General features: G+C 37.8%; 1 protein-coding gene across 5 annotated transcripts in view; it reads right to left on the reverse strand.

Annotated features, from left to right (window-relative positions):
- Positions 1 to 116: 116 nt before the first annotated feature.
- The window catches only part of CC2D2A (coiled-coil and C2 domain containing 2A), a 136,520-nt gene continuing 123,213 nt past the window's right edge, over positions 117 to 13,423 (reverse strand). For 4 of the 5 annotated variants that reach the window (XM_038533337.1, XM_038533335.1, XM_038533336.1 and 1 more), the window contains 4 exons: positions 5,468 to 5,590; positions 3,718 to 3,776; positions 2,051 to 2,228; positions 117 to 429 (listed from right to left, as the gene is read on the reverse strand). In XM_038533337.1, coding sequence (XP_038389265.1) covers positions 241 to 429; positions 2,051 to 2,228; positions 3,718 to 3,776; positions 5,468 to 5,590 — 549 coding nt within the window. In that variant the 3' untranslated portion in view covers positions 117 to 240. The remainder of the gene's footprint in view (positions 430 to 2,050; positions 2,229 to 3,717; positions 3,777 to 5,467; positions 5,591 to 13,423) is intronic. The other variant, XM_038533339.1, reaches the window with a different exon arrangement.

A 13,423-nucleotide genomic window follows, 5' to 3' on the forward strand; every position in this document is an offset into this window, starting at 1 on the left:
GGGGATGGGAAGCGTATAAAGACCCCCAGAGGCACCTGTGAGGGGGAACTCTGGGAAGCCTCAATGGAATGTGGGGTCAGAGTGGCAAGAGACAAGACCGACTACTAAATACAAACTTATTTTGAAAATAATGATAGTTTTATTTCATTATTTACAAATAATTTATGTGATCAGTATCACTTAAAAATCTCCTCATACCTTACAGTTTTTACATGATAAAAAAAGTATACAATGAAAAAATTACCTGTTGCGTATAAGGGAGGCAACATAAATCCAGACAGACAAAACATTTTTGGGGTATGGGTGGATATATACAGCTAAAGCAAATTCAACATTAGGAACATCAATATTATGTACTCCGGTGCTATACACTGCTTCAATTAAAGGCTTCAGTTCAGAATAGGGCATGTGAAGGGGAAATCCAGAGAACTGAAGGAAAAGAACAAAACAAAACAAAACAAAAAAAAAACAAGACTTGTAGTCATTAGTGAAGCTTGAAGATTTCATTGTATTTTTTTCCTCACATGCAATTCTTAATATTCTTGTCTTTCTTCTGCACCTTGAAATCGTTTATTTAGTTCTGCTTTCCTATTCAGCTATGTAGTAGCAATACAGAAAATGGAGGGAGGCCAAATGTCTTTTTTGTTCAATTGCTAGTGTATTGACTTGGTGTATAAGACAGCTGTTAGCACCCAGCCGCCCTCCACTGTTCCCTTCCCTCTGCCTGATAGTCTCTAGTTTGCATAGTAACTCACGTGATTTCAGGGATCTGGATTAATGCTAATCAACACATTACATTCTATCCCATGGCCACAGTGACTGATCTATGGGCTTGTGATAAAAGTGAGTCCCAGGAAACCTGCTAGGAATGATGGCACACAGATGTGCTCTCCTGCTTTGGACAACATGTGTGCAGATGTGAGTCCTGCCTGGAGCTGTTCCACCCGTTTTATTCCATGAAAATGAGCCTGAGGACGGTACCATCACACGGAGGAGGGCAAGTTGGGAAGACTTACAGAAGAGTGGTACAGCTCTGACAGCTACTTACCTCTAATATTTACTGAAATAAGCCAATAAATTCTTTTCATTGCTCAAGCCTGTTTGAATACATTTTTTGTTACTTGATGACATCCTAGCTGAAAAACTCATTTTTTTTTTTTTTAAGATTTATTCATTTGTTTTAAAGACAGCAAGTGGGGAGGGGCAGAAGGAGAGAATCCCCTAGCAGACTATGCACTGAACGCAGAGCAAGGCAGGGCTTCATCCCAGGACCCTAAGATTAAGACCTGAGCTGAAACCAAGAATTAGACTCAGCCAACTGAGCCACACAGGCACCCTTGAAAACCTAGTTGAGTCACTGAATAGAATTAAATGTCCAGGGACACCTGGGTGGCTCAGTGGTTGAGCGTTTGCCTTTGGCTCAAGCTGTGATCCCAGTCCTTCTGCAGGGAGCCTGGTTCTCCCTCTGCCTATGTCTCAGTCTCTCTGTATCTCTCATGAATAAGTAAATGAAATCTTAAAAAAAAATTAAATGTCCAACTTGACGTAACACTGTTTAGCCAACAAAGTTTACTGTTTTGAGACTTTATTCTAGGTTTTATTATCTAGCTATATGATGTGAACACAGCACTACCGACAGGCAGTGGAGAGGACATGCCTAATGAGAGTTTTTCTTAGCTTTGAGAAGCAGTTATTATAAATCATATCCTTAAAATTGACCAAGAATGGTTGGTTTCACCTTTATGTACAGTTGACTCTAATATGATTTAGCCAGATGTTTTAATTGTATTTAATACTCTTGCAATGCATTTTATTAAAGATATTTTTCGTTGCCTAGTCTTATAGCATTTTCAGTTTATGGAGGCATTTTGCTGTTTAATAATAGCTTAATCACTGAGATTTGAACTTTTAATTACATCTTTTACTCTATGCTGCTTCATCTATGTATTTGGACAGCCAAGTAGGTATTTTGATTCTAAAAGTGTGTTACCAGGCAATTTCCAATTTGAAATGAAATCCACAGGTTCAGTTTAGAGCCATTTGTACTTACCCGGTAGTCTCCCAGCTGTTTGAGCAGCTCTGCTCTATGGTCATCTTCTACATCTTCTCCTCGACTTCTTTCTAACACAGGTAAGAAGTGTCGTAGCGCGGAGGTACAGTACCTGTTCCATCTAGTCAGATGGCGTGGCCTCCAGTCCATGATTTTTTCTTTCAGTATTTTTTCAATCCTGTTTATAAAAATAACTCTATTTTTTGCTGGTTTGACTTTTCTCTTATAAACAATGATATGGTTTGTATGCAGTGGGGATTCGGGTGGAGTTGTCATTCACTACACGTAGTTTATGTTGAAAGCCTTAAATATTTGTAGGGCTTTTATTGCTGCATATTGATTCTTAACCCTGTGCTGTGACTTCTGTTTATGAGGTTCTTTTTCTGAATTTCTTTAAGACTGTTCTTAGAATATCCATCATCACTAAGCTTTATGTCCTATAGATCCAGTACCTATCATTAGGTACAAAGCAGGATATCAAAAATTAAGTGGCAAACACAGAATAAAGGAAAATGTCATTTGTTGAGCCTTTATTTACCAGGTACTGTGTAAAATCCTTTCTGTTCATTTTTATTTAATCTTTTTTTTTTTTTCATTTTTATTTAATCTTAACTGTGACTCCTGAGGGGATCTTGTCCCAATCTTACTTATGTGGGGACAGCTTGAGGTAGGATAAGTGACTTAACAATGGCAGGGGATGTGAGGTTTGAGTTGAAACCCTGCCAATTCTAAGGCCTCTCATGCATCCCTAACCAAATGCACAGATTTAGAGATCCATCCAGCTCCTCACTGCTTAATAGCTGCAGGATCTCCTTCTCATTTGGCACATAACACATGTTTGTCCTGGGTTTCAAGACAGTCTGAGCAAGAGTATGATTGAATTGCCATGCACTTCATCAATGTTGGGTAGATAAATAATGTGGGTCTAAGTAATAGTATCCTGAAACTATCTGAAGAAACAAAGACTTTTTCGAGAATTAGTAGTTCTAGGTCAGTACCTCTAGTAGGGCTTTATTTAAAGTTTGAAATTGAGAATAATTTGGAGTTTTCTAGTAATATCTTAGAAAGGGTCACATTTATCCTTGAGTATTTGACATGCTGCTCTTTACACAGCTTGATATAGTAGAAAGGGCAGACTTTAAAATCAGATCTGACTCGGCTCAGAAGCCCCCTCTAACACTTAACAAGTAAGTTGACCTCTTTGAACCTTGGTTTCCACATTTGCAAAACTGGAAAAGTAAAGTTTTGTTTTACATGATTATAAGGATCATGGGAACTCTTCCCAGCCTTCTCCTTGTGTTAGGTTTATAAACTAGCTGAAGTTCAGTAAGCCACTAATTGGACAAAAGAGGCATATTAAGCTGAGGATTATGGTAAGTCTGAATAAGGCCTATAATAACATGATGCTGAGCTCTAACCTGAGGTGAAGTTTTGGGAGAACTACCTATCATTGCTGAAGGTCACTTCTGTTTGTTCCACACTGTACTGTTGCAAAGGTCTCCCTTTGAGCTGCAGGATTTAGAGATCAGATCTGTATTTTGTATCTCTCTATAAACATGAATTAAAGTTTTAATTGCTCAAATTATTAATCCAGGCCAGGAACCGTTCAGTTTTGGTATTACACTTCTAGTGACAGATTGCATGTGGATTTAAGGGTATCATATGACCTGTCTTGTAGCTCAGCTGCAGCCGCTTTGTCTGTGCGCTGGTAAATTAGTTCTTCTGGCTATGAAAGAGAAAATAGTTCAGAAATTCTAAGAATCACACTTAATTTGAATAACTTTCTAATTCTTTTCTAAATCTTTTAAAAAATTGTGAAATCTCAGACATTCATTCAGATACAGAGCATAGTATAATGGATACCAGTGTACCCATGAGCCATCTTAAGTACAATATCACAAAGAAATTAAAGTGCTGTGTAATTTCCTACCTCTCTCACCATAGAAGTAGCTACGACTTGAATTTATTTTTTAGCACTTTTATTCAACATATATCTACGGTGGGCCAGGCATTTTTTATAGGTGATAGAGATGTGGCCATGAATAAAATCACTGCCTCCTGATGTGTACATCATAGTTGGTGGAGATTAGCAAGTTAATAAAATGTATTTATGATTTTATTATATATCTATGTATCCCCAAACAATGTATTATTTTGGTTTGGGTGTTTTGTAAACTTTATGTCTTTTCTCTTTTCTTTTCTTTTCTTTCTTTCTTTCTTTTTTTTTTTTAAGATTCTATTTATTCATGAGAGACAGAGAGAGAGAGGCAGAGACAGGCAGAGGGAGAAGCAGACTCCATGCAGGGAGTGTGATGCAGGACTCAATCCCAGGACCCGGGATCCCGACTGAGCCAAAGGCAGATGCTCACTGAGCCACCCAGGCGCACCCCCCCCCCCACTCCCCCCCTTTTTTTCCAAGTATAGTTGACACACAATGTTACACTGGTTTCAGGTGTACAATGTAGTGATTTGACAAGTCTGTTTATGTAATTTTATCCTGTGAATATGCAGATTGCCTTTCTCCCTTAATAGAGATAATAACATCCACATTTTTAGAGTGCTAAGATTTATTAATGTTTCACTTGTGTAGCTACTATAAAATATTCCAGTATGTACTCTACATAATTTGTCCCTTCTGTAATTCCAGTTCTTAGGCTGTTATAAACAATGTTTCTATGAAAAATCTTATATATGTCACCTTGACACATGGAAGAATTTCTCTAGGGCACTGTTTTTTTTAAACCTCTTTTTGGAAAGGTCTGGATCACAGTAAAAAGTATACCTCATATTATACACTTACTGTACACATACACAGATACATATATAGCTAACAAATTTAATAGAACCCTTACTAAACAATTTTCACACTTATTAAAATCTTAACACTGGTCAGGACCTTCTAAATTAATTTTATGAGATCATGCCCTGCGGTTTGATTTCATGTTTTAATAGCAGTCATGAAATTTAGTCATTTAGTGAATTGAGACTAGCATTTAAGAATATATTCTAATGTACTTTTTAAGTCATGAGGTTCATTTTTTTCCCCCACACATATATATACTGGTTCATGATATGGTGGTAATTTCTTACTGTGAGTTGGGCTCAACTAAGTTTGAAAAATATTATTTTTGACTGAATAGTAGAATTCAGGGTAAAAAACATATCTGGCTATCCAGTATAATGATCTCAAATTCCTTACTTCTTTGCATATATAATTAACAGAAAGGGAGAGAGGGGCAGAGGGAGAGGGAAGAGAGAGAATCCTAAGCAGGCTCCTTACCCAGCAAGGCAGCCTACCTGGGGCTCCATCTCACAACCCTGAGATCATGACCCGAGCCAAAATCAAGAGTTGGACACTTAATTGACTGAGCCACTCAGGCACCCCTTTGTCTATATGTTAATAAAAGAATTATATACCTGAATACTGGAAAGGCCAGGATATGGAAGGCTTCTTGAAAAGAAAGATTTCCATAGCTTGGGTTTGGTGACATCAAAATTTATCCGTAGTGGGGAGTCGTATCGTTGAGTATTAAACCAAATCTAAAAAAGACAAGACTATATTAGCATATATGGCAGCAGATGTTTGTGTGTTTGTGTGTGTGTGTGTGTGTGCACGTGCATGCGTGCATGTATGTATAGAGGAAGCAGAAAGCAAGAGGACACACAGATTGCCTTTTTTTTCACATTTTAATTTGTAAAACCTGCATTTTATAATCCGAGGTATCATAAAATTGTCATTGGTCATTTTTTCAAATTTTTCATATCTGAAGTTGAGGTGCACCTTACCACTGATAATAAGTTGATGAAATAAGATAGTTCCTGATAAGATTAAAAATTTTTAGAAGATAGACAAAGCTATTCCTTTCTTAGTCTGGCTTTCCTAACTGTACTTCCTAACCTCCCAATTGAGTTATATGTCTACCTCTTTGCTTCCACAGCAAAGAGGAATCTCTGTAATAGATTACAGGAATCTGTAATCTCTGAATAGCACCTTCCCTGCTGAGGAATGTAGTAAATTGGTTCTGGAGTCAGGCCATTTTTATTTGAATTCTGGCTCCTATATTTATTAACCATATGATCTTGGATGATTTATTTAACTTCTTTATACTTCATTTTCCTCCTCTATGAAACTGGGATAATAGTACCCACCTCAAGGTTGTTGAGCAGATTAGTTAATTCATCTATACCCCTTGGAACAGTGCCTAGAACATAGTAGGTTTCCCAATAATTGTTAGCTAATTTATTACTATTATTTGTGCTTATCATTGTTAATAATTGCCTGTCCATCCATCTGCCATCCTCACTAAATATTACATTGTTGTCTTGACATTTGCCCTGTGCCTTGTTCACCTATTTTTAGCATTTAGCATAGCTTCTGGCACATAGTAGGCATATTGAATGACTGTGTGCATCAGTGATAAATTTGTCCATTCAACACATTTATCTAGTATTTACTATGTTTGGGCTCAGTTTCAGTCCCTAGAGATAAAATAATGAAACAGAGTTCCTACCCTTATGCAGTAGCTAGTGAGAAGATAATGTGAACAAATAAATAAATATATGGGATTTCAGATGATGTTAAATGATACAGTAGATTGTATCACTGACCTGAGTTCTTCCTGCCTTCCTATACCTACACTTTTTGCCATGTTACTTTAGAGTTCCTCCCACTAAAAGGGTTGAAATGTATTTCCCTGCTCCTAAATGTTTGGCCAATAGAATGAAATGGAAGTGTTAGTGTGTAACTTCTGATCTAAGCCTAAGAGGCTTTGTGTTTCCCTGCTTGCCTTCTTGTGCTTCTGCTATTGTCACTGCTGAGTCCCAGAATAAACATACATGAAGCAGAGCTGTTCCAGCTGACCCAGAGAATCATGAGAATAATTGTTTTAAGCCATTTAGTTTGAGGATGGGTTTTTACTATCTTTATTGTGGCAACAGCTAACTTATACAAGAGCTGTGGAGAAAACATGGGAAGAGATGAAATTTCAGGATCAGTAGGGATATTCTTGCTGGAACAATGACGTTTGATCAGAAATGCAAGAAGTGAGGGAGAAATTAGGAAGATATCCAGTAAGGGGAAAGGTCATCTATGAAGGGGAAAGAGCAAATGCAAAACTTGCTTGATGTGTTGAGGAAGATGGTAGCTTTAGAGGAGTGAGCAAGTTAGAGCAAGTAAGAGATGACATCAGTGGAGGATGCGGGTGGTGGAGGGAGCAGGATGGCTGTCAGGTTATAAAAGGCCTTGTGAAGTATTTTAAAGATTTAGGCTTTGATTTTAGAGTGAGCTAGGAAGCAATTGGAGTACTTTAGGTGGAGGAGTGACATAGTCTGCCTTTCATTTTAACACTAATATAAAGAATATTATAGTCTGCTTTGAGACTAGACCGAAGAAGGTAAGGGCAAATAGTGAAGTCTCCAGTTAGGGGGCTATTTTCAAATAATCCAGGTAAGAGGTACAGTAGTGTGGACCAAATCAGTAGTGAAATTGGTCAGCTATGGTCAGATTCTGGATATACTATGAAACCAATAGAATTTGCTGATGAATAGGATGTGGGAGAAAGAGGAATCAAAGGTGACTCCAAGGATTTTGGCCTAAGTAACTGGACTGATGGAATTGCCCTTTATTGAGATAAGAAAGACTGCAAAGGAAATTGGGAGCTCAAGTGTGGGCACGTTGAGTTTGAGATACATGTCTGATACCTATATGAAAATGATGGGTACATAGTTGGATATTTGAGTCTGAAGTTCTGGGAGCTAGGTGAGCTAGAGATACACATTTGGGGATCATCAGCATTTATGTTTCTAGGGAGGAAGTGTAGATAGAAAAGATGTTTGATGAATTTGAACTTTGAAGTTCTGATTTTTTGAATTTGGAGAAATAACAAAAAAAGCAGCAAAGGATACAGAGGAGTGATAGCCAGGTTAGGGAGGCTTTGATACTTGTAATTCAAATTGTGAAATTGTTTAAAGAAGGCAAGGTCTTTAAGGACTACAATTTGGATAGAGGGTAGGGAATATGCAGAAAAATTGTGGAAAATAGTGCTGGAAAAAGTTGAGGTCAGATTATATAGGACTTTGAAATCTGAGGCAAGAAGTTTGTTCTTAAATATGTAGTGCGGTCCCTCCAATACTTTTTGAGCCATAGAATGATGAAGCCCAATGTTCATAAACTTAATCAGGTATCAGTACACCAAATAATGGATTGAGTTGGAGAGACTATTTAGTTGGTTACTTACAGTAATGCAGGATAAAACAATAATGGCATGGCCTAGAAAACAACAGGTAGAATCTATATGATTTGGTATCTGTTAATAGCATTGAAGTAGGAGGTTACAGTAAGGGAGAGAGAAAATCAAGGATTCTGAGGTGTGAATCTGGGTAACTGACATCCGTAAAAACAGAAACCAGGAGGAGGAGCTTGTTTTGGAGGCAAGGGGGAAATGATCTGAATTTTGGATGTGCCAAGTTTGAGATTTTTGTAAAAAGATTTATTTATTTTATACATATACAGAAAGAGCAGGCACATAAGCAGTGGGAAAGGGAGAGGGAGAGAGAGAATCCTTAAGCAGACTCCTCAGGGATCACAGAGCCCAACGCAGGGCTCTATCCAAGGACCCTGAGATCATGGCCTGAGCTGAAACTAAGAGTCAGCCACCCAGCTGACTAGACACCCAGGTGCCCTCAAGTTTGAGATTTTGATAAAGCATTTGGGTGTCTCGCAGACAGTTGAAAATTCAGGATCCAAAGAAAGATTCTGGGGCTAGTGAAAGGATTATAACTTCTCTGCCAGGATAGCCTAGATAGAGTTACAATTAATAATAATAGGTGTGGTCCTGCAAGAAATCTAAATATAGAATCTTCAGGAATATTGACTTTTAAGGGGTCGAAGAAGAGCGAGTGAAAGAAACCTAAGAAACTCTTCCAGAGAAAATGTAAACCAAACATTCCTTTATCTGTAAACCAATTGGGAAAGTTTTTTTGTTTTTTTTTTTCATAAAGAGGTTATTAGTCATGTTATGCGCCATAGGAAAGGAGAAGAGAGGGAAGATGAGAGTAAACCTTTGGAGTTATTTATCTATTAGTAAAACAATGGTACCTCTCAGGTACCTCTCAGAGTTGAATTTCTATAGGATGGTCAGGGAAGAGGAGCTAGATTTTTAAAAGGGTTAAAGTCTGAGTTTACTGAGAACATAGAAGCAGGGGATATAATTAGTAATTGAAGAACTTTGGAAGCAAAGGAAAGAGAGGAGATGGTAATTCAAGGTTGGTAGAAGCATACAAGCACACCTCTGAGATATTATGGTTTGGTTACAGACCACTGCAATAAAGTGAATATTGCAATAAAGGAAGTCAAATGAATATTTTGGTTTCCCAGTGCGTATAAAAGTATATTTATAATATACTGTAGCCTATTTAGTGTGCAATAGCATTATGCCTAAAGAAACAATATATATACCTTAATTTTTTTAAGGATTTTATTTATTCATGAGAGACACAGAGAAGCAGACACACAGGCAGAGGGAGAAGCAGGCTCCATGCAGGAAACCTGACACAGGACTCCTGGCATCATGCCCTGATCCAAAGGCAGATGCTAAACCACTGAGCCACCCAGGCATCCCATATATAGCTTAATTAAAAGTATATGGCTAAAAATGCTAATCATCATCTGGGCTTTCAGCGAATTATCATCACAGATTATCATAACAAATATAATGAAAAAGTTTGAAGTATTGCAAGAATTACCAAAACATGACACAGAGACGTGAAGCGAGCAAATGCTGTTGGAAAAGGGTACGGACTGATTTGACTGGCACAGAGTTGCCATAAAATGTTCATTTTGTAAAAAAAAACACAGTGTCTGTGAATATGATGAAGCATAATAAATTGAGGTATGCCTGTATTTTGGTACTGTTGCACTTCCAAGCATATCAATAGAGAAAAAATGTAGGGGCAAGTTGGAATAATGAGTAGAGGCACGTCTTGGAATAAGAGTGAAGACACAAACATGGGTAGAAAGGGGAGACACTTCTTTCCTGGCAAAGGACTATAGGAGAAGAAAGGCTGACAATCCAGAGAGGTTGTGTTTGTGGAGCAGAAGGCAGTGGAGATTCTACAGTCAGTATCAGGCCAACTAGGCAAGTGTGAGGTCCTCTACCAAGAGAGGTTAAGGCTTAGAGCAGGTTCGGAACAGGTGCCATGAAGAATGCCCAACATCGTGAACTGTTGTGCTTCTTGTTAGTGAGGAGGAGGGGTCTTTCTTCCTCACAAAACCTGGGCTTTATGTAATTAGTCAATCACACAGTAATTGTTTTGAGAACTAATAATAATTTAGAGAGAGAATGGAATTATTTGAGGTCTTTTTCAATGCCTGTCGACTCTGCTTGATTCCAAATGGCCTTCACATGGTTCTCCAAACAGGAGGAGCTAGCAGCTTATTCACGATTATGATAATGCTTTTAATTTAAGAATGGTACTCCACAGTGCTCTTCACACTTGTAATAAATAATAGTTGCCATTTGCTGAACACCTATGAAAACCAGGTGCTTAGCATATATTATCTCTAATTTTTAGCAGTAACCGAAAAGAGTAGATTAGTGATATGTATGTATGTATGTATGTATGTATTTCACACAAATGGGGAGGGGCAGAGGGAAAGAGAGAATCAGACTCCATACTGGGTTTGGACCCTGATATGGGGCTTGATCTCATGACTCCAAGACCATGACCTGAACTGAAAATAAGAGCTAGGTGCTAAACTGACTGAGAGACCTAAGAACCCCTAGACTAATGATCTTTACAGTAGGGTGCACACACCAGAGGAGAAAGTATTAGATTTCCTAATTCTTTTTTATTTTTAAGAGCTTTTTTTCTGTGTATAATGTAATAATATGTTGATGCACAATAAAAATATATAATTTATAAACAGAAATACATATATTGGGGATGCATGGTCAAGTGATTTGTTTTCTGAAAGATCAATGAAGATTAAAAGTGAAAGTATGAAAAACACCATACAAGTAGAAGCAAGACAAAACTGGGGTAGCAATACTTATATTGGAGGGGCACCTGGGTGGCTCAGTGGTTGAACATCTGCCTTTGGTTCAGGTCATAATCCCAGGGACCTGGGATCGAGTCCCACATCAGGATCCCTACAGGGAGCCTGCTTCTCCCTCTGCCCAAGTCTCTGCCTCTCTCTCTCTCTGTGTCCCTCATGAATAAATAACATCTAAAAAATATACTTATATTGGGGCAGCCTGGGTGGATCAGCGGTTTAGCACTGCCTTCAGCCCAGGGTGTGATCCTGGAGTTCCAGAATCGAGTCCCACATCAGGCTCCCTGCATGGAGCCTGCTTCTCTCTCTGCCTGTGTCTCTGCCTCTCTGTTTCTCTCTGTGTCTCTCATTAATAAATAAATAAAATCTTAAAAAAAAAACTTATATTGGAGAAAATAGAATTTAAAGCAAAGACTATAACAAGAGACACAGAAGAATACAACATAACAAAAAGGGGGATATCCAAGAAGATGATCAAAAATTGTAAATATCTATGCACCCAAGATAGGAGTATCTGAAAACATAAAGCAACTAGTAACAGACATAAAGGGAAAAAAATGACAGTAATATAATAATAGTAGGGGGCTTTTTTTTAAAGAAAGATTTTTTTTACTTATTCATGAGAGACAGAGAGAGAGGCAGGTTCCCCACAGGAAGCTGGATGTGGGACTCAATCCCCAGACCCGGGATCATGCCCACACCCTGAGCTGAATGCAGATGCTCAACCTCTGAGCCACCCAGGCATCCCTAGTAGGGGACTTTAACACAACACTTATATCAATGGATAGATGATCCAGACAGAAAATCAACAAGGAAACAGTGGCTTTGAATGACATGTTAGACCAGCTGGACCTAACAGTTATATATAGAACATTTAATCCAAAAACAGCAGGATATACATTCTTCTTAGGTGCATATGGAACTTTCTCCAGGATAGAACATATATTAGGCCACAAAACTAGTCTTAATAAAATAAAAAAGACAGACCATAATAGTTATGAAATTAGAAATCAATCACAAGAAAAAATCTGGAAAGAACACAAATACAAGGAGGCTAAATAACATGCTATTAAACAAGTGATTGGTTGAACCAAGACATCAGGGTGAATTAAAAAAAATACATGGAGACAAATGAAGATGAAAAACAAAATCTTTGGGATGTAGTAAGAACTATTCTGAGAGAGAAGTTTATAGCAATTTACAGGCCTACCTCAAGAAACAAGAAAAATCTCTAATAAACAACCTAACCTACTCCTAAAGGAGCTAGAAAGAGAAGAAGAACAACAAAACCCAAAGCCAGTAGAAGGAAGGAAATAATAAAGATTAGAGCAGAAAAAAATGAACTAAGACAAAAAAGTAGAAAAGATCAATGTAACCAGGAACTGGTTCTTTGAAAAGATAAAAAAATTTATAAACCTTTAGCCAGACCCTTAAAGGGAGGGGGGGAAAGACTAAAAATCACAAATGGAGGAGAAATAACAACTGACCACAGATATACAAATGATTTTAAGAAAATATTTTATTTTATTTTATTTATTCATGAGAGACAGTGAGGCAGACAAGCAGAGGGAGAAGCAGGCTCCATGCAGGAAGCCCGATGTGGGACTTGATCCCGGGCCTCTAGGATCACGCCCTGGGCTGAAGGCAGATGCTCAACCACTGAGCCACCCGGGCATCCCTGATTTTAAGAGAATATTATGAAAAATTATATATAACAACAAACTGGACAACCTAGAAGAAATGGATAAATTCCTAAAAACATGTAACTTAAAACTGAATCAGGAAGAAATAGAATATTTGAACAAATTACTAACAATGAAACTGAATCAGTAATTAAAAAAAACTAACAAAATTTCAGGACCAGATGGCTTCACAGGTGAATTCTACCAAACATTTAAAGAAGAGTTAATAACTATTCCTTTTAAACTATTCCAAATGATAGATTTGGGATGAAAGCTTCCGAATTCATTATATGAGGTTAGCAGTACCCTGACACCAAAACCAAAGACCCTACAAAAAAAAAAAAAAAAAAAAACTATAGGCCAATATCTCTGATGAACATAGATGCAAAAATCCTCCACAAAATCTTAGCAAACCAAATCAACAATATATTTTTAAAAATCATTCATGAGGGACACCTGGGTGGCTCAGCGGTTGAGCTTCTGCCTTTGGCTCAGGGTGTGATCCCGGGATCCGAGATCAAATCCTGCATTGGGCTCCATGTGGGGAGCCTGCTTCTCCCTCTGCCTGTGTCTCTGCCTTTCTATCTCTCTCATGAATTAATAAATAAATATTTAAAAAAATCATTCATGATTGAATGG

This window comes from Canis lupus, chromosome 3 (assembly GCF_011100685.1).
Source record: "Canis lupus familiaris isolate Mischka breed German Shepherd chromosome 3, alternate assembly UU_Cfam_GSD_1.0, whole genome shotgun sequence".
Classification (NCBI taxonomy): domain Eukaryota; kingdom Metazoa; phylum Chordata; class Mammalia; order Carnivora; family Canidae; genus Canis; species Canis lupus.